The 20,480-nt window shown below is 48.2% G+C and overlaps 1 protein-coding gene across 1 annotated transcript in view; it reads right to left on the bottom strand.

Annotated features, from left to right (window-relative positions):
- The window catches only part of KIF5C (kinesin family member 5C), a gene marked incomplete at its 5' end in the record, with an annotated part of 58,472 nt that extends 41,792 nt beyond the window's left edge, over positions 1 to 16,680 (bottom strand). The window contains 4 exons of the mRNA XM_084289579.1: positions 459 to 563; positions 4,933 to 5,006; positions 8,276 to 8,366; positions 16,555 to 16,680. Of these exons, the coding sequence (XP_084145705.1) occupies positions 459 to 563; positions 4,933 to 5,006; positions 8,276 to 8,366; positions 16,555 to 16,680 (396 nt within the window). The remainder of the gene's footprint in view (positions 1 to 458; positions 564 to 4,932; positions 5,007 to 8,275; positions 8,367 to 16,554) is intronic.
- Positions 16,681 to 20,480: the final 3,800 nt, after the last annotated feature.

Here is a 20,480-nt window from a genome sequence, read left to right as displayed (position 1 = left end):
AAAATGCCTAAAGCCAGCTCTCCTCCATTTCAAACCCACACACTACAGAGGACACTGTGTGCTTGAGGTAGGAACAACACTCCAGCACTCTCTCAAATGCCATGCAGATGAGTGGTATTTGTGGTTATAACTGGAGGAGCTGTAGCAGTCTCTGAAGAAGCTGCAGTGAAATAATCTCGTCCTCATGATGCTTTCCTACCCTGCTGCCTAGCCTACAAACCATGGTGAAAGACACGGCAATCAGTGGCCTAGCAAAAAATACACTCAAAAAAATTCTGAAGGCTACTAATTGCATTGGGTTATTTCCTATAAATGTCCACGGTAAAGCACCAGTTGTTTGAATCATAAAGAAGAGAAAGGACAAATCCTGCAGCAAATGCTGTACCATAATGCAGACCGCACGTCCAGCGCAGCTTTCCTGCACCTGGCCCATTACGTAACGTGCCATCCCGAGTTACCTTTATGTGAAACTCCAGGTTTTCATCCATGGAATAGATGTGATCAAAGATGTCGTGTGCAATTCTTGGAATGATTCCCATTAGCTGGGGGTCATGCAGCTTCCCCTGCGGAGGCAGAAAGCAAACTGTAACGCGGAAAGCATCGCTCTGGCACAAGCAAAGAGAAAGCCTTGTTCAAACACACCTTCCTTCGGTGGGGCTCTGCAAACACGCCTGCTGCTCCGTGGGGATTTGCTTCATGTAAGTGCACATAAAAGGTGGCAGAATGATTCAAAGTTGGCGCTCCTCACCCAGCAGAGCACCTGTTTGCTTTGGCAGCCCCTACCTCTTGTGTGAAGCACGCTGTCCTGCTGCTACGTACATTGCCACGCTCTGGCTTAAGGGAGAGGAACAAACACAAACAACCCACCCTGACGGCTACTGGTGCTCCCTGCTACAAATCAGCTATTTGGAAACACGTCAGAAACAAGAAGCCTTAAAGCATCGCACTTTTCTTTTGCCAATAAAAGCTAACGGGAAAGCTGCATTGTGGGGACTTGGGGATTAGAGTAATATATTCTGATTTTAGCTCGCTCGGCCTGCTGCCAGACAACTGTGCCTTACACACAGCACTGTTCCCCATGCTAATTTGCACAACTACCTTCCTCTGGTCTTTGAGGAACTAAATATTAAATAAAAACAACAAGTGCCCTGGCTGCAGGGCTCCTTTTAGTTGTGTTGCTCGATTTGAAGAAAACTCTGGTACAACAGGAAAGTTAACACCTGCTGAAAACTGAATAAAAATACCAACCTGAAATAAAAACCCTTTCTGACTACAGCATACACTGGACTGTTATTTCTACAAACTTACTGAAACTGCATAAATACGCAAGAAGCAGCATTCTAGTAAATGCTCCATCAGAGCATTGGGTCTCAAAATCATACTTTACCTTCTGATCTTCGAGACCTTAACGCTCCAAGTATTACCGACAGCATCAGCACCATCAAGCATCTTACTCCAAACCCTGGTAGGGAATTATTAAAAATCTAATGGGTGCCCATACGATTCTAAACCACGGGAACTTGGATTTGATCAGGAATTGCTAAAAATGATTAAAGAACAGGAAATGTTTAGCACCACGGGAAGAAAGCCACGCATGCAGACGTCTCCCAGTTGTGCTTGCCTGTGACTGAGGGGGGTCACACTCGGCCTTTCCTGGCGTACCACAACGTGGTCTTCCCGGGCATCCCTTCCTTTATGCTAAAGCTGCTGAAATGAAAGTCTGCTTCTAAGCATTTAACTGAAGTTGAAGGAAATTAACCATGAAGAACTGACACTCTCTTTCCCTCTATCTCCAAGCTTTAATTTAAAGCAATTACTAGGCTTCTCCCCTTGAACTACACATCTTGGGGGGAAGGAGCTGAAAGAGAGCAACCGTTTACTTTGCTGACTGCCTTCCCTATGAAGCAGCACGCAGCTGTACCTAAACCAGCAATATTTTATTCATATTGCACAAATAACATTAACTTCTGCAGTGGAAGCAGTTAAATGCTACACCATATACAGCATCCTATATACAGCTCTGCTAAACCTACAAAGTCCTTGCTGTACAATATATGGTGTCCAAATTGCAGACCAAGAAAACTGGAAAAGAGGATGATGACTAAATCCCTGATGGAGGGGGGAAAATATCCTATGAGCACACTCAAAACAAAACCCAGCTCTTTGTTTTGCCTTGTCAGCAAAGACTTCATTGCACAAAGCTCAGATCCTTTATGCAACGGTGGTATTGAGCAGACACCACAGCACAGCTTCGACACCATTCACTCCTCCTCGCTGGAGAAGTCCCTGATGTCCTACCAAAACCTACTGACTCCCCACCCTGTGTTGCTGCACAGAGACAGCTTTCCCCAAAAGGATAAAGGAGCTTTTCCTAAACTAGGATAAGCAGAGATTTGGTGGTATTTCTCCACTGCTCATGTATGCAACCAAAGGCGTGGCCCCACTAATGCAAGAACCCCAAGCTAGCAAAGGCAGCTACAGAACCAGAGGCACAGGAGCCACACGGTGCCTCCTGCTGTGTAATGGAAAAGGGTCTCTTGGAGCGTGCCTTGGGTTGCTAGCTCAGCCCCAGAGCTGTGAGAATTCAAAGCTTTGTCATTTTTTTCCTGCAGAGAGGTGAGGCAAGCTGGGCACCGCTGCACTGGGTAAACGTATCCCCAGTCACTGCCCGGGCTCTGAGGAGGTGACAACTCATAAAGTATTCAGTTACATGTTCTCCTAACCTCGGGAAGCTCTGTACTACATGCACTTTCCACTGAAGTGAAAAAGTAAGGTGATTTGTAAGGAGTGATTAGGTGTGCATGTAACTTCCTATCTGCAACTTCATGGGCTTTCTCACTATTTAAGTCAGTAGCAACATCAGTGAATCAAAAACACATCCACTGCTTTAAAAACCTGCAACTCCAGGATACATTGAAAAAACAATTGGTTTTACTTCGTGATGAATGGGCTTTTAATAAATCAGTAATTGTACAGAGACCATAAATTGGAAGGGAAAGGTAACAGTAAGCTATTCACCGGGAAAATTGGAGAGGAAAACTCTCATGGATTTATCTGTGACCTCAGAAAGCATTTGGAGAAACGTGCTGCTGCTGTCAGGCTGACACTGCAGTCAGTAAGCTCCCTCAAAGCACCAGGACAGAGATCTCTGCTCATTAAAGCCTCTCATTTGAATAACATCAACTTCCACATTTAAATACAGAAGACAGGCTGTAGCTCCTGCTGTGTAACAATTGGTTCAGGGCTGTTTCAGTTCAAGACACTGACATAACTACCACCTACAGGGCCTTACTATAGAAAACTCTGCTAGAAGGTTAAAGCCCATTAATGTAACCTCTTGGAAATGCATATATATGTATTTTAACAAGCTATCTATCCTGCTATGCAGCTTGGCAAATGTTTTGTCTAGCAGAGGAGAAAGGCCCATGTATGTCAGAAAGCCTTTCTTGGTTATGTTACACAGCCAGGTCCTGGGTAAGCTCCACACTGACACTGTGAAGCATTCCCCATTTCACAGAAAACCCTCCACAACAGCTTTACCTACAGGATTTAATATTTCTTCAACTTTAGACTATTTTTTCCTCCACAACACGCCACAGCAACGTTACAAGAAGATGTTAGGTTAAAAGAGGGATTAAAACCAAATACAGACTTTATTCCACTTTAAAAATGACAGCTTCTTCTTTATCAAAACAATAAAACAGACATTTTTCTACAGTAATTTTCTGTATCACAGCTTGTAATTCTGGGTATAAATTGGCTTTAGGAGATCTTTCCCCATGCTGAGTGGAAGCACCAGCTCGAGCCCCGCAGACATTTTGCTTTAAGTACACAGAGCGGGTGGATTACTCAGTCGCTGCGCCATCTGTGAGGGCTGAGCTAGTGATTTCCCCAGCCCCACTCTCCAACGGAGGCAAGGACAGACTTAATTAGACATGAGGCATCAGTTATTGCATCCTCCAGCAAAGGAGCAACCGTGGCAATTGAACAGCAATTTCATCAGGGCCTATTGCCTCCGGAGAATATTGCTTTCCTTCTCCTTCAACCTTCAGGTTAGCTAGGTCAGCCGTGTTAATCATGTAGCAAAACCATCTGATGCTGTTAAACAAATGAAAGCTTTTCTTTTTTTTTTTTTTTTTCCCCCCTCCTTTCATTTCATTTAGCAGTAATTCGTTGTAGATTTCCAGTTTCAAGTTCATAGATTGACTGAAATGCTGTAAGAAACACACACAGCTTGCAAAGTGCAGTGATGGAACAATCCCATGCTAGGATTAAATGTCTGAATAATCCTCCCGGTACAGGAAGAGACCAGAATATCTACATGTCTCTAGCAGAACAGTGGGTAGAAAAATAAAAGAAACCACACACATGAAAAAAAAAACTACCCTGTTACACTTCATGTAGCAGAAATAGGAACAGAGTTAGGACTTCAGCCACCAGGAGCTGGTACCCTCCTCCCCCAGAGCAACAATTTCCAAATTCATCAATTCATCCATCTGTGCCGCAGCATGCGAGTGGTATTCCCAGGAGAGGCACACAAATGAGAAGACCGATAACCAAGCCGTGTGTTTTCACAGTCCTGCATGCAAGGGAACTCTATCCTTAGTACTGCCTTCATTTGAGGGTTAACAAATCTCACTCAAATCATTTAAAAACCAACATATCTAAACTGTTACGTCAAATATGGACAAGCTATAGTTAATGCTTTTCACTCACCACTTGTTCATTTAGCTAAATACCTGTAGAGGGCTCTGGAAAAAGCTCCGTATTGAAAGAAATACCACAGCTTAAAAAGCAGCAGAAGCTCCACATACCTGTGTCTCCTTTTATATGCCACTCACAGCTCAGTGTTCCAGCTAGCAGCTTTGTTTGAGTACATGCTACGTACAATTCTACCTCTGCTACCAAACTGATTTAATTTTGCCAACGTACCTCCATAGTATGCGTTTTTCCCGATGATGTCTGGCCATAAGCGAAGATTGTACCATTGTAGCCTTCAAGAACATCTGCAAGAACGAGGAAAACAATTAAAACTCAGAATGACATCTTCAAGCTGGACTCTCAGCGCTTTGAGTCTTCTAAAATGCCGAAGCTCAATCAGAAAATAGTTTGTGCAATAAAGAATGGAAAAAATACACTGCAACTAGCTACCTTAAGGCAAAAAAATAACAAAATTTAAACTACAGAATTGCAGAACTACTGATGTCCCTCTCAATTTCTTGAACAGATAACAATAACTTAAAAAAGGACAGTATGTATTATCCAATATAGCTGTGTAACATGGAAAAGAGAAAATTGAATGACCTGCATTTTAAATCATCACATATCACTGAGAAAGTTATACAAACTCACAATTTTTCTACCACTAACACCCAACAGTTCAGCCAACAACCTGAACAAGACAGAAACAGGAATTAACTTTGCTGAAAATCTACTTCCATCAAGGCAGAATGAATATTTTTTATTGTATTACAGTGTAATACTTATTATAGGTGCTAATAAAGAATGAGAAGAAACCTTCAATCTAAAAACCAGTGGTACTAAATCCGTGCTGCTCTCACCAACCTTCTCAGAAAGACCACCCCATGGCCTGGATATACACATCTAAATTATGTATTATTATATACAATGTCATATGTATTACAGGCATATATATCATCTGCTTATTTGCATCTCCCTGTGCACTTATGTAGACGGTCCAGATAAGAAGGAGAATTGAACAAGGTACATTAGAAAAAAATGAACAAAAGAATGAAGAAGGAACAAATGTGAAAAAAATAATGAGAGAGAAAAACCAAAGAAAGATGATTTCAAAGACAGTGAATGAATACAAAGGAAAGGATTATGTATTTTTCAAAGGGAACCACAACATCAGCCCACGTTTCCACTACAGCAAGACTGAATAAGGATTTTGGAACTCATTACATGGAGAAGGGGAGGGAGGGACTGCATGAAGGCAGAGGTTGGACCTCCTGCACGACACAGCAGTGCTTGGGCAAAGCTCCTCGGGGCCTGAGAGAGCAGTAAAGGAGGGACCTGCATCAGGACAGACAGACTCTGCTGTCTCCTGTCATACAAACTAGAGAGTCATCAGTCCATTTTAAGTCAATTAAAATGACATATGCAACTTTTTTCCATGAGGCCTATCAAGAAAGTAAAGCAAGTGTTTTGAAATGCCGAGGCAAAGCTGCATTCAGCCCAGGTGACAGCACACAACAGCGGCACCCCACAAGGTGCAGGTCATGTCGAGACGTCCCCTCTGACCCCGCAGTCCTTCACTAAAAAGGTCAGTGGTCAGCAGGGAAGAGAGTATTTTTGCGGCAAGGCTTGCCACGTAACAGCTAGCTCACCATCTGCCAGCTGACGAGGAGAAGAGACAGCCCCTGGTACTGACAGCCTGCTCAGAACAAGCGGGGAAAAAGCAGCAGATGAACAAAAGCGATCCCACGAAGATCACTCGGGATCTCCATGTAATTTTCTCCTCTCAGGACACACTTACAGCTGCTCACACGTGTTCTACCGTCCTCACAGCTCCCGTGCTCAGCACCACCTTGGGCCACTGTGGACCTGCCGTGGCAGATCTGCTGTTGAGCTGTCTATTTAAACCTGCGTCCATGTCTTCTGCAGCTAAAAAACGCATTTAGATGGTTCTTGTTGTCACCGTCGCTATTATAACCAGTGTTTTAGGAACTGCCAGGCCAGCTGGCGCTTCCTGCAGTAACATTAATCACAATGAAGCCATCAGGCATTCCTTGGGAGGACAATGAAAGCTGCTAACAAATGGTAACCTTGAAATGCAGGCTGAAAAAGCTTTAAATACGGCTTCAAGTGGCCAGGCACTCAGCTGATATCCCCACGTAGTAAATGACATTGGAGTGGTCCACAGAAGCAGCGCAGCCTGTTTGACATCCTTCCCTTTATTAGGCTTCGAGCTGAAAATTCAGGGTAAGGAAATGCAAGCCCAGAGCTCGAGAACATCAATCCAGGAACCTCTGCTCTCCCTCAGTCCCTCTACTTATCCTTCACCCTTCCCACCTCTCCCCTGTTTTCTTTCTTTCCACTTCTTTCTTTTCCTATCCCCTTCTTCTTCCTCCCTCCGTACCAAATTTGCCCTCCAAGGTATCAGCAAGGTCCAAGTTAACAGACACGCACACAGAGCTATGTTTGAACTGCATTTCCAACAGGATTTCGGAAAGTTTACATGCACCAGCCTTAGGTACCCAGCTTTAGGAGGTCAGGCTTTCTATCTGGGTAATGGAAAAATCTTAGGGCACTGATTTCGGCCTTCCAAATTGCTCTCAAACAGGTTTTTATTTCTCTGACCGTTTTCAGAGGAAACCAGCCCGCAGAGGTGATGCACACACCCTCCTTGCAAGCCCCCAGAGAGCTGGGTGTTGCTTGTGAGCACAGCAGAAGCCACCACAGCCCTGCCTGGCTTCCACGCCTCTGTAACATCGCCATGGTTTGCCAAACTTCCCCGAGCTGAGCTGTGTGCCAGCAACGGGAACACCCCCTGAGCCCCACCAGTTCTTACTGAAGGCTCACCCAGCCGAAGCCACAATCGCTGCCATTCGGCTCCCCTCCGACTCCAATCTCATGACTCATTTCCTCTCCCCAGCATCAAATAATTCAGCTCCTGGGCCTCATCCCCCTTACCTGCAACAGGCACGTCGGCCACGTTAAGCCCTCGGTGTTCAGCACAGGCTCGTGTTGCTCTAAAAGCACGGCCCTGACCAGCCCCAGCACCATTCCCACTGTTTGGATTTACAAAGAAAAGCCTCCAGGGATGGGGCAGCTTCTCTGGGCAACCTCCTCCAGAGCCTCGCCACCCTCTGAGCGAAGGATTTCCTCCCAGCTTCTAACCTAAATCCCCCCTCTGTTCGTTTATCACCGTTCCCCCTTGTGCTGTCATCATCTGACTGAGCAAAAAGTTGCTCTCCATGTTTTTTAAAGCCCCTTTGAGTACTGAAAAGCTGCAGGAAGCACATGCTTTTTGGGTTTTACCATACACCACAAAAAGCAAGTCTTAGGGTGGAATGAGAGTCACACACAGAGGAAGGGAGGAACACCCACTGCAATTCCTTCAGCCCTTTTGCATCAGTTTTTCTACACAGACAAATACATTGAAAAAAAAATAAGAAACACCTGGAATTAGTAATGACAAAGCTCCAGTACAGACAGCCAAACATTTATCACCCTATCCTTAAACAGTTTGAGGGACAGGCAGACACATTTGTCCTTCCCCAAAGTGGCAAGGAACAAAGGCAACACCTACCTTTGACAATCGGCTTGGCACAGGCGTTATAAACTTGCTCCTGGGTTGTGTTCGGAGGTAACACTCTGTCAAAGACGTAGGGCTTCCCTTGCTGCAAGCAGAACAGAGACGTGGTGAGAGGAGGAACGCTGAACACAGCCATGCAGACCCTACTTAAATGAAAACCCGATTCCTTCAGTCCAACCTGCACTAAACCAACACGTGGCGTCTTTCCTGTCCACGAGCATTTTTCCCAAACATAATTCAACTTGAATCGAGGATCAAAACCAGGAGGAAGATTCCAGCCACACCAGAGCTTACTCAGGAAAGTAACAGGAGCTAAAAATCACGTCAAAGGGTCCTACACGAGAAGCTGGGACAGGGCTCCTCTGTGCAGGACCCAAGACCTGGAAGAGGTATAAATAAATAATACGTAATTGCAGGCCTGGAAGGCAGGATTGATCAGATCAGAAAGCAAAGTGTTCCCAGAAGCAATTCAGGCTTTCAGCCCTCACACAGCCCCAAGCCTCTCCTCTGCAAGAGGCAGAAAGCAGCTTGGCCTCCAGGAGCAGGACCCCGAGCCTCCATCCCTCTGCAAGGGTAGGGGCTGGCCAAACCAACAGGTGCCCCATCAAACCTGCCCCGTTCCCAAGCAGGGGAAACAGCTGGCCCTGTAATTTCCCCTGGAATTTGGGAGCCCAGGGATAAAGCACAAGAAATACTCGGGGCTATCCCATTCTCCTGAGGCCACATCCCCAGCAGTGCTCTGAGGCACAGCTCTCCATCGCTGCTCCAGGAGCTGGGGGTGACCAGCACGGGGCTCCCCACCTTTCCCCAAAAAACTCAGCTTTAGGTAAAACAATTCACGGCTGTTTCAGCTTCGTGCTGAGCCGTTCCCTGCCGCCAGCCCTCTCTAACTATTTTACTGGACCTTTCCAAGCTCGTTCAGAGCTACCTTCATAATCCACTCATTTTCCTTCGGCAAAGCACTGACAAGCTTAATTAAATTAACTTTCATACGCTGCCATCCACGTCGCAGCTAGAGATCTCTGGCACACGATGGCCAAGCCACTGCAGCATGACAGGGCCTAACGAGCCCTTCCACAACACCAGCATCACTTACCTCCACAGCCACCTCCTAGGAGAAGGGCACTCGGGTTTGGAGGCAAGCTGGATGCAAATTACCCCAAATCTCTCTCGTTTTATCAGGCTGCAGCACGTCTGCTAATCCACAGCACCCCCTTACACCAACAGGGTAAGAGAACTCGAGTATATAATTTTATTTTTCGTATATAAAACCATGGAAAGGGACAGTTTAGAAAGAAAAGACCAACAAATACTCCTTTTGTAGAAGAAAACAGAAAGAAGGGTACAGTGATTCTAGAAGACAGCCCCCTCTAAAGCAAAGCCTGGTTCTTTCAGTAGCAGCTGGGAACCCAGAGAGTGGCGCATGGGGTGTTTTGTGAAAATGCAACGCAAGATTTCATCCACTCCAAAGTTGTTTAGAAGCACAGATTTTGCGTTATTTAAACAATGCACTGATTTTCTTTAAAAAGTAAAAATGCAACAAAAAACTAATGCAATCAAAGATATCCCGAGGCAGCTCCTAGAGCAGCGCTGGAAGAGGACTCAGGCAGTGACATCTCCTGGGCGAGGGGTTACAGGAGCAAACCACCAGCAGGCCAGCACCTCTGCTTACCGTGGGCATTTCTAACACCACTCAAAGCACAAAATGGATCAGCAGACGTCTCAAAATGTGAAACAAAGCGGTTTTGGTGCAGAAAGCCCGGGTAGGATGCTGTAGGATGCTCGGTTCCAGCCAGAGAAGAGAGGTGCGACGTGGAACAGCCCCAGCCGAAGACACAGCTCCACCTTCACCCCGCCGTGCAGCGTGGTGTTCATCTTCCCCCTTTTAAATGCATCACTGACAGATCTGTCAGGAGCTGCAGGGCTCAGGAGATCAGTAATGGGATACTGAGCACGGTCAGTTGTGGATTCAAATCCACCTCGGGTCAGGACAGGTCAAAAAGAGACAAGAGAAGAGCTGAGAGAAGAAGACAGCGGTGCCCAGCACCTGCTGGAGTGACCGCACTCCCAGAGACCAGAAAATAAACCTTACCCCTGGTGCTTTCTGGTCGACCATGTTCCTGATCCCCAAGAGACCAGCAACGTAGACTTGGTTCCTCATCCCAAATGCAGACACCAAATTGCAGCAGTGCTGGGAGGCTGGAGGTTTACAGCGCTGACGTTTGAGGACAGTAAGCATGCAAAATGATGGAGACATTACCCCTTGCTGCCCTGGCCTCCCTTCAGGGAATGCCATTAAAAAGGCACAACCCAAACCAGCGAATTCATGGAGAATCCCAGCCCAACTATTTTGTGCTTCCCTCCACCTTTTCCAGTGCAAAGCGGTGCTGGAAGAGGAAGGGAAGGGGCAGCACAGAGCGCAGAGTGTTACGAGTTAGAGCTACAGAGCAATGCGTTGTGCAGCAGTGCTGGCATCACCTCCTGCTTCACAGACAGGCTGGCTGCAGCTCCATTTGTGTCGCGTGTTGGAAACGCTCGGGTCTGCAGCTCGGCACCTAGGAGCAGCCTTCGCAGGAGCTCCGAGCGCGAGGCAGGCAGAGCAATTACCCTGTCACCAATCATGCAGACGAGTTGCTCCTGGCAACAAACCTCTTCAGATGGGGACGGAGAGCAGCACAGCCTCGCCGAGGTGTGATCCTGTGCCTGAGCACAGCCGTTTGGAGGAGCTCCTGCCCCTCGCTGTCTCTCCCCCGCCGCTGTCACCGCGCCTGGGGCAGGGAATGGCTCCTGGCGTGGCACGCTGCTGTGTAAGGTCCTCACTTGGCAAACGAAAGGCACGTCTAAAAGCTGGTTAGCTGGGAAGGTGGAGGGAGATCTGTGTCTGCCAGCAGGGAACCTGCACCAGCAGCAGCCTTTCCTTTGGCCTTCCATTCCCATTTCCAAGCCTCCAGCCTCCTGTCGTGCTGGTAGCGCTTCTGTTCAATTCTTTCATCCTTTCTTAGCCCATTTTGCCCCGTTTCCTGCCACAGGTGGAGGCCAGAGGAGGCAGCAGCCCTTTGGGAGGAACAAAGCCAGCCAGCCCCTGCCGAGCGCCAGGCCCTGGTGCTCTTGTTGCTTATTACACTAATTTCCTCGTAGATCTCATCTCATTACGTGGAGACGAAACAGCTCCATCAGCTCCAGGGAACGTGGAGGAAAAGGACATCACCGAGCTGGCTAACACACGGGAACAAAGATTTTAATTTCATCCTGAAATGTGCTGCTTGGACCTTCTGCAATTATTGCTCTTTAAGCACGGGACACATCTCCTGGCACGTCACCCTTCCTGTGGCTAAAAACGTCCTGACAGCACACCTGAACCACACACCCCTTCCTACAGCACAGAAGGAGATCAGAGCAGCCCCAGGGTTGGCACTTTGTTCCTTAGCTGCTTCTGGACCCAGCGTGGCACCGGAGATGGAGGTGCCACAGCCTCCAAAGCCCGTCCTGTAAATCCAGCACCCATACCTCTCACACAAATCATGATTCACGCTCCTATTCTCCAGCAGAAAGACACAAAACCTGTAAGATGTAGGACTGTCAAGTGGCAGCAAGTCAGGACGGGGACCACAACCCATACAGCCTCTTCTTTGCACCCACAGCAGCCGTTGCTCCTCCTGTGCAGTCCCTTACGCTCGCCATTTGGCACCATTTCCCCAAAAACCACATCCCTATTAGTGAAGCCACAGAGGTGCCCGCCTCCCCAGCTCCAGTGGGTATCCAGCTGATAACCCCGAGGTCCCCAAACCTCCTAAACCCACACAGCACTTGAAGAGCAGCAGACCAAACAAAGGTTTAAGACCATGCCCTACCTTGCTCCCTCCCTGGGAGCCAGCGCTTCACAACCCAGCAGTCGCAGATGGCACGGGTAAAATAAATTGTTGACGCTGGCAAGGGCTTTGTTTGAGGCTCGTGGCTATGGTTATTTTATAATACTTGGAAAATCTGGGCTGCACACAGAGAAAGCAAGGGACAGAGTGAATCCCCTGTGACCAGAAGGAGCAAGCATCCTGCTCAAGCAGAAAGCAATTGTGCTTCAGTACAGCAAGATGCACTTGGCTTTTAGGTTTGCTTGCGTCACCAAACTGCTTTCCTTTGAAGTTACATCGTTTAAGGTACCATAAAGTGGGAAATAACCAAGCACCTATTCCAGAGCAATGTATCCAAAATCAGCCCCCAACTCTCCTTAGCAGCAATGATCTGTTCCCAAAAACGAGGCAGGAACAAAACCTCAGAGCCCTTTAAGCGTTACCACAGCTCTCTGCTGGCCTAAATGCAGAGATTCGAGCAATTCAGAGCCGTGCGGCTGAGACAAGAGATTACAACTGCTGAAAAAAGCAGAGTTCTGCCAGCAGCACTGCTATAAATATTCCCTAACCCAGTTACCCCGATTCAGACCCCGGGCCCCGCACGTCCCGCACCGGCTGGAAGCACGACCCGGCAGCCACAGCCACGCCTGGGCACCAGGGACTTGGTTTCTCTGGAGGCTGACCTTAAAAACCAACTCTCAGCCCCAAAATGAGAGGTGTTCTTACCTCACGGGCTGCCACAAGGGCAATTCAGTTGTGAGTGCAAGTGGGAGATGGATTCGGGATCACGGTGTCCGGGAGACCCTTCTGGCCCCGTGAGCACGAGGCGGTGGCGTGAGGTTTCAGCCAGCAGGGAGCGAAGCACTGAAAGAACGAATCCCTTTTTTTTGCACAGACATCCAAGAGGACCACTACTAAATATTTAAGCCCTCATCTCTTAACACTCCTTTCTCAGGAGGGGAAGATCCAGCGCTCCTGTTTTCACTTCGGCTCCAACGCATGGCTTGAAAACGTGCATTTTCCGAGGCTGTCAGGGGAGCAATTATCAGTATTGTAACAGGAATTTGGCAACAGTCACATGCATTTCCAGAACTTCCCATAAGAAGTCAAGATCCAAAGAGGCCATAAATATATAAATATATATATACAGACGGCCTGGCTCTTTCCCATGGACAGAGAAGGACAGGAACCCATCAGCAACACCACACCCGCGCCTCCACGCCTCTGGGGCTCTGAAGGAGTCCATTTAGGATGCTTGGAGGTGAAAGCATCTCCAACGAGGCAGGACACAAAGCTCCCAGGCTGCCCCAAACACCGCTAAATCCGCCTGTATCAGACCAGGAGGGCACTCCCCGAGACGAATCCCAACAGCAGTGGAAAAAACACGGCATGGAGACAGCGACACGAGGCTTCCCGGCATTTTCACACCTGATTTCTCACCATTTAGAAAACAGAAAAGTGCCTACAACTTCATCCAAGAAGTCCACAATTATCTGCGTTGAATAATCTTCCCCAAACCCAGCACCTGGGGGCAAGATTCAACAAACATCCTTCCCTCGAGAGGTGAGGCAGAGGAAATTTCAGGAGAAACATGCAGACCAACAGCGCTTGATTCAGTGCTTCGTGGAAGCATCACTGTGTCAAGACATAAACCTACTTTGTTTGTTGATAATTAGATGCAGAAGTTTTCATTCTCCAGCCAACACGCCGTAAAAAAAGCAGCAGAGAACTCCTCCACCAGCTACCTCGTCTGATCTATCGGCTTCCTCTTCTTCCTGAGACACCGAGAGGCTCAAGGTGCTGCGAGAAATCACCCAAAAAATAACCCCAGGTGCCAGATCTGCGAGTCCTGTGCTGTTTCTCTGGAAATAGCCTGACCTGGAAGCAACAGAGCTCAGAGTCCCAGGGGAAGGAGCCCCACACGCCGGGTGCAGCTATCCACGGGAGAAGAAAATGCAGCAGGTTAGGGACGGCTGCAAGCGGCGTTGGGTACAGCCCAACAAGGCTGTGAGAAGGAAGGCAGCAGGAAAAACACGCTCCTGGGTACGGCAGCCAGCAGGATCGATCAGAAAGTCACCTTGAGGCTGCGGAGCAGCAGGAACATAAAACGAAGCGGCAGGCTGGGGAGGCTGGTGGAGCTAACCGCAACAGCAAGCGATGGATTTGCCACTGCCGCCTTTCTCTGCCATGATAAAGAAGATCAGATACAGATCATAGGCTTCTGCTTCGAAAACCTTGAAGTAGAATCAAAACACACCGGTGGTTTTTATTCTGTTTATCTTCTGAGCCACAGACCAACTTAGGTAAGGCATTTTCATCTTCCTGCTCTACTCAGATCGCCCCTGCTTCCCTCTGTTGCACGTGTGAAGCACATAAAAGAGGTGAGGATGTAAAGCAGCGGGTCACATCCCAACTCCGAGGTGTTTAACTGGTTTGGACGCAGTTAGGATGCTGCCCCGGGACTTTCCTGCTGAGGAGCTCTGAAAGCCACGACCCTTGCAGAGATGCAGCTTCATCCGTGACGTTAAAGAGAAACTCAAGGCTGCTGTTATACTTCCTTCATTGCTGCTCGTTTTCAAGTTCTGATCTTCAATTCTCGTTGCAAAAAATTGCTCAAAGCATAAAATAGGCTAATGGGAAAGGATGGTGGGAGGTTCAGATACCAAGCATTTCCCCGTGATCATCTTTTAGGAAGAAGAAGTAAATGTATTCACGCTCACATGCCAGAAAAGAATAGACGTTTCCTTTCAGTAATTAGGATTTTATTTTTTTCCTGATGCGATGACAGAACTCCTGTGAGGTTTTATGTTTGCCTGTTTTAATTCTAACAGCACCCCTTTCTCTCCAATAGTTTACGCAACAAAAACAGAAGCTGCATTGCAGTGTTTTCCCAATGCTATAGGAAAACAAACAAACAAACCAAACCCGTTCGGTTCCGGGTTATTTTTGCTTTCTGTGATGCTTCTGGAGACTCAAACACTGCTTTTCTGGAAGGAAGTCTGCTCTGGTAGGATCCTGCACGGCCCCAGGACTCCTTCCCCCTCCCTCCACCGCTCTTGCCGGCGCGAGGCAGTCACGGCGAGGCAGCAGATCAGCAGCAGATAACGCCACCCGCGCTGCCTGCCGCTGCCACACTGCAGTGCTTGCAGCCTAGCTCAAGTTACAGCACAGCCCCGGCAGCCAAGCGCTGCGAAGGAAGATGACAAAGAACATGGAACAATTTCTACCTTCGCTGACACGGGCAGAACTGCAGGGAGCTACAAACGTCCCCACATCCCCAGCTGGGCGGATTCCTGCTGAAAAACGAGCAGGGCTTTGAGGACGTGTTTTAGGAGATGGCAGGACTGCGATGCACACCTCCACCAGACCCGTCTTTCGCTCTGTGGCTGCGGGGAAAGGCGCACCCCGAGCTCCAGGACAGATTTTCAAGATGGCAAGCAACCTCAGGACTGCTCCTGCCAACCTGAACCCCCATAAAAATAAAGCTGTACGTGTGCTTACACAAACAAACAAACAAACGCGCTTTCTGGCTTCTCGTTAGGGATTTTTCTACACTCCCACAGCAGGAAATTGCCAGCTGCTGCTTTTTTTTTTTTCCTTTTTACCTTTACTAAAGGCGCTACCTCCTGCCCGCAAGACAATCACAAAGCATCGCGGTTGCCGTCCTCCCAGGCAGCAGCACGATATCCACAAAGATGCATTTTGTACCTGCGCCTTCGCACAGGCAGGGAAAAAAAAAGGGATCGTGGGTTCTCCTGCCTGAAAAAATGACGTTGTCAGAGGGATATGGGGCTGATGGCTGAACACCGGCATGCTGGGACCCGGTGATCGGGGTCTTTTCCAACCTTAATGATCCCAGGGTGCGTTTTAATCTAGTTTTGATGCACATGAGGGCTTGCTTTAGGGGAAAAAAAAAGGATGAGCTGGCTGCTGAAGCAGCCCAGGAGGCAGCCTGTGGGTGATGCTGGTGGTAGGGATGGATGGAGGAGGCGATCCCGGAGCTGAGGCACCAGCGTGAGGCGAGGGACCGGGGAGCCATTCCGCAAGCGGCTCCGTTTTGCCCTCATTTCCCCATAATTACTTCAGACGGTGCTTTTTTTAAAAAAAATTTTGCACCAAACTGGCTGCTTTGATAAACGCCTTCGTGCCCAAATGCTTCGTGAGGCAGCGATGCGCGAAGCAAGCCTCGGCCCCCGGCTTTGTGTCACCCCTTGCCAGGCTCCACTGCAACCCCACTGAGACCCCCCAGGAGCCCCCCAAGACCCCCCCAAACCCCTTGGGAGCCTCCCAGGACCCCTCAGGACCCCTGAGGATCCCTCAGGAGCCCCTGGGGACCTCCCCAGGATGCCACCAAGACCCCTCAGGATCCCCTCAGGACCCCTCAGACCTCTCCCCGGGACCCCCCCCGAGCCGTGCCGCACTCACCCCGACGAGCACCGTGTCCTCGCCCTTGAACTTGGGGATGAACCTGTCGCCCCTCAGCACCTCGGCCTCGTTGAGGGGCCGAAAGCGGCACATCACCTTGATGCTGCACTCCGCCGGGTCCGCCATGGCGGGGCAGCGCCCCGGCGGGCAGGTGCCGCTGCCGCAGCCTCCCCGCTACCGACGGCCTCAAAAGGGCCGTGAAGGGGCCGAGAGGGACCGAGAGGAGCCCGATGAGGGGCCGCGGACCCCGCTCGCCCCCCGGCTCGGCTGCGGCTGCCGAGGGCTGAGGGCAGCGGGCGAGCGGCGGGCGCGGAGCCGCCGCCCCCTCAGCGCCCCCCGGGCTTTGTGGCCGCGCCGCAGTCCCGCGGCCCCGCCCAGCGCTGGGCACGCCGGGACGTGTAGTCTGTCAGGAGCCCCAAAACGGCCCCAATCGACCCCAAAAGCGCCCCCATCGACCCCCACTACCGCCCCCTCTTTTGGGGGAGGTTTCGCCGTTTGTCCTCGATAAGGGTAGGGCGGTAATCTGTCCCCCCCCCCGTTGTCCTCATAACTCTAAAGCTGCTTTGCATTGGGGTGCTTTGTTTCTGTCAGGGTCCCCTTTTTAAATGTGTGCCCTCCTTTCTGAATCAACGTTGTTCCCTGCCCTAAGAGAGAGGAACAAAGAAATAGCACGATAAGGCTGCTCTTTTTCCAGCCAGGAAGGGTTCTGGCTTGTGGCAAAGGATGCTCACCCAGCCCTGCTTGCCATTACCTTCATTTGCTATGACACAAAGCAGAAGGAAAGCAAAGCCCCGACCTTGGTAAATTACCAAGAAGTTTGTCACGCTGCAGCCTGTGAATCAGCATCGGGGAAAGGCAAAGCCTGGAGCCTGCTCCTTCCCCTCAGGGTTGGTGCTGCCTGCCCTCGGTTCCCATCCTTTCTGTACCTGCCCTCAGCTGGCGGCCAAGATTAGTTCACTTCACTGCACTAAAGTTGCCCAAAATAGTTTAATCTACCACCTTTAGTCTCCTCCTCCGTCCTTCTCTCCCCACAGGTAGCATAACTGCTTAAAGAGATTAGTTTAGGGAAAGCAGGGGCCATACCCCCAGCTTTAACAGCTCCAAGCGACTGGTGGAGCTGGATTCCTCCAAAAAATGTCAGTGAATAAAGAGGACCCCTTTCATTGAATTAGCCTCCCTCAAACACATTGACAGGGGTCAGTTCTTTAGTATTGCTACAGATTCCCCATTTTTTCCAGCCACAGTGGTTGTCCTCATTACCTGGTGTGGATAGAAGAGCAGGTGAGGTATGTGGCTCTCCTGCCCTTCTTAAAAGTAATTACATCAAGGAGAGTTAGCCATGTGCAGCACATGATAAGGCATTATTATAATATGTGATTTATTCCGATGGATTACCAATTATTTAGTCCTTTTCTTTCCCTTATGTTCCAAGCTCTTACCCTGAATAGCAAATTGGTAAGTCATGACAAGTAGGAGCTTAGTCATAAAAGAATTAATGAATTAAGCCGTATTTTCCTCTGTTATCAGGAGCTCATTGTGAAGCAAGATAGGCAAATCTCTATTTTCCTGTTGGAGTAGGTATAATCTGCCATCGGTAAGAATGCACTGAAGACACTGAAGAGCCATCTTTTCTTAGCAATATTGTCAGAAATAATATCACGTTGCCTGTATTGCAGATAAGACCGTATTGTCCCAAATCTGCTCTTTTTACTACTTGACCAGATTACTGTGAGTTGAACAGCCTAGCAGGCACAGGGGTTTTCAATTCGATTCAGGAATGACCAGAACTGCCTGCAGCTTGAGAGCTTCCAGTTTGTTCTGGACACCCTCCTACCTCAGAGCCTTCAGTGATAGGAGGTATGATCTACAGTTTACTGGGAAATTACATCACGAAAAACATGACCTAGGATGACGTGGAAAAGCATTCATGCTCCACTCATTGAATCTTAAGCAGTATCACTATTTATTTCCCTCATTTCTGAAGCTCTGCCCTTTTTTCAGATTGTATACTTAGAACAAACACCACTGGAGCTGTGCTCTGCTTGGCTTTATTGAGCCACAATGCATCAGGGTACAAGATTATTTTCTTGCTGCCTGCACCACAAAAGTAAAAGAATACAAACCCTTCCTATGACTGTGGGGCAGGTTCTTCAGCTAGATATTAAGCCCATGGCTAAAATCACCTTGGCAGAGTTAGAAATTGTTTGACAGCAAGTTCTGACTGTTCCTGAAGAATTTCTTAAGCCAAGCTCAGCTGGGAGGGTTCACTAAATGTCCCAGGATGGCAGAGATCTCCAGAAGGAGTAACAAATCACCTCCCCTAGGATGGGGGCAAAACCGTAAGAAAACGGAAATTTGTTTTTCTGTAGATAACCCACCAATATGACCAAGGTGGTAAGAAAACCCAAAAGAAGGCAGCCCTGTGACAGAGATACTGAACAGCAGCAAAACGTGGATTCTGCCAGGGAGATGGTCCCACAGGAGTAAGGGAATAGACACCTGGGCATTTCAGAAGTGGAAAGACAATTTCCTATCCGCAGAGCCAACAGAATATTGCTTACTTTCACTGCTTCTGGGCTCCAGGAATGAGCTGTGGAGCTGGGAGATGAAAGAGCTTCAGGAGAAAAAGAATAACAAGGTTGAATTTCTGCTGTCTTTAACATCTCAGTGTAACAAACAGACATCAGTATTGGCCAGTGGAGTAACTTATCAGCAGGGAGAGCAGCTTTAATGTAGATTCCATTGATCCTTGTGCCTCAGCAACGGCCATCAAGATGAAATTTGATGTTCGTCAGTGCTGAGAAGCATCTGTGGGAAAAGAGGTGGCAAAGGATTTCTTGCAGGAGGTACCAAGAGGGCTGGGATCCCCAGAACAAAAGGAAATTTAAGTGTTGAGGGTGGTTACTGTCCCACAGACACAAGACACTGTTAGATGTGCATCAGGAAAAATGCTTACAAACCCAGAACATGTGTTTTACAGGGAACGAATAAATAAATAAGCCAAGGATTGAAGAGCAGGCAACCAGGTGAACCAAGAAATGCTGAGAAGGCAGCTAGGAGGAACTGAGGTACAGAAACAATCTGCATGCCCAGGCATCACCGAAGGCAAGGAGGCCTGGTAATAGCTCAGGAGATTTGGGGCTACAGACCATTTGTCTAAGCAAGCTACAAGTTTAATAACAAGATATATGGGGTGTGCATAACTAACACTTGGTCACCCGTGATGATTATCCCTTAAGTGACATTTCCTTTGGTCAGGCAGGTAATGATGTCTTTGCTGATTGGGGGCCACAGGGGTTCCTTTTAGCCCCCTACCTGCAAGACTTTCCTTCACTTAACTAAAACTTCTGCTTCCTTACTTCTCATTCCAACAACACCTGCAGCAAAGTGAACAGAATGCACAGTCCTTACAGCAATATCTAGATCAGGTAAAGAAAAAAAAAAAAAAACAAGTAAATAATTGAAGCTCACACATCTTCACAGAAAGGTCACATTTTGGAAGAGTACTGCCAGTCGACAGATATTCCACCTGGAAGTCTTTGAGCTACACTAGCAGGGAGTGTAAGAGCAGCCATTGTCTCCAGTTTGGAAAACACCTCAAGATATGCTTAAAGTGCGTATCTAAGTATGTTCAGTACACACATAAATCTCAATCTTCAAATGAATTATTCACATTATGCAGTTATAGAGTGCTTACCCATCTGTAAAAATGGTTTTGCTTAAAAAATTGATTTTTACCACTTTGCATAAAATGGCAACACGTTTATTCAATACTCATAATATTTCTTCCAAGTTACTTTTTGTGTGTTACTCAAACATGCAAAATAAAAGAACAGGAACTTGGAAAAATTGGATTTGCTTTCCTTGATTACAAGAAGCAATGCGCACCCAAAAAAAGGCAATTCAATCAAAAAACGCAAAACCTT

The sequence above is a fragment of the Netta rufina genome, assembly GCF_964035555.1.
Source record: "Netta rufina genome assembly, chromosome: 6".
NCBI lineage: Eukaryota > Metazoa > Chordata > Aves > Anseriformes > Anatidae > Netta > Netta rufina.
The sequence above is the reverse complement of the archived record's forward strand: the minus strand, read 5'-3'. Positions and strand labels throughout refer to the sequence as shown.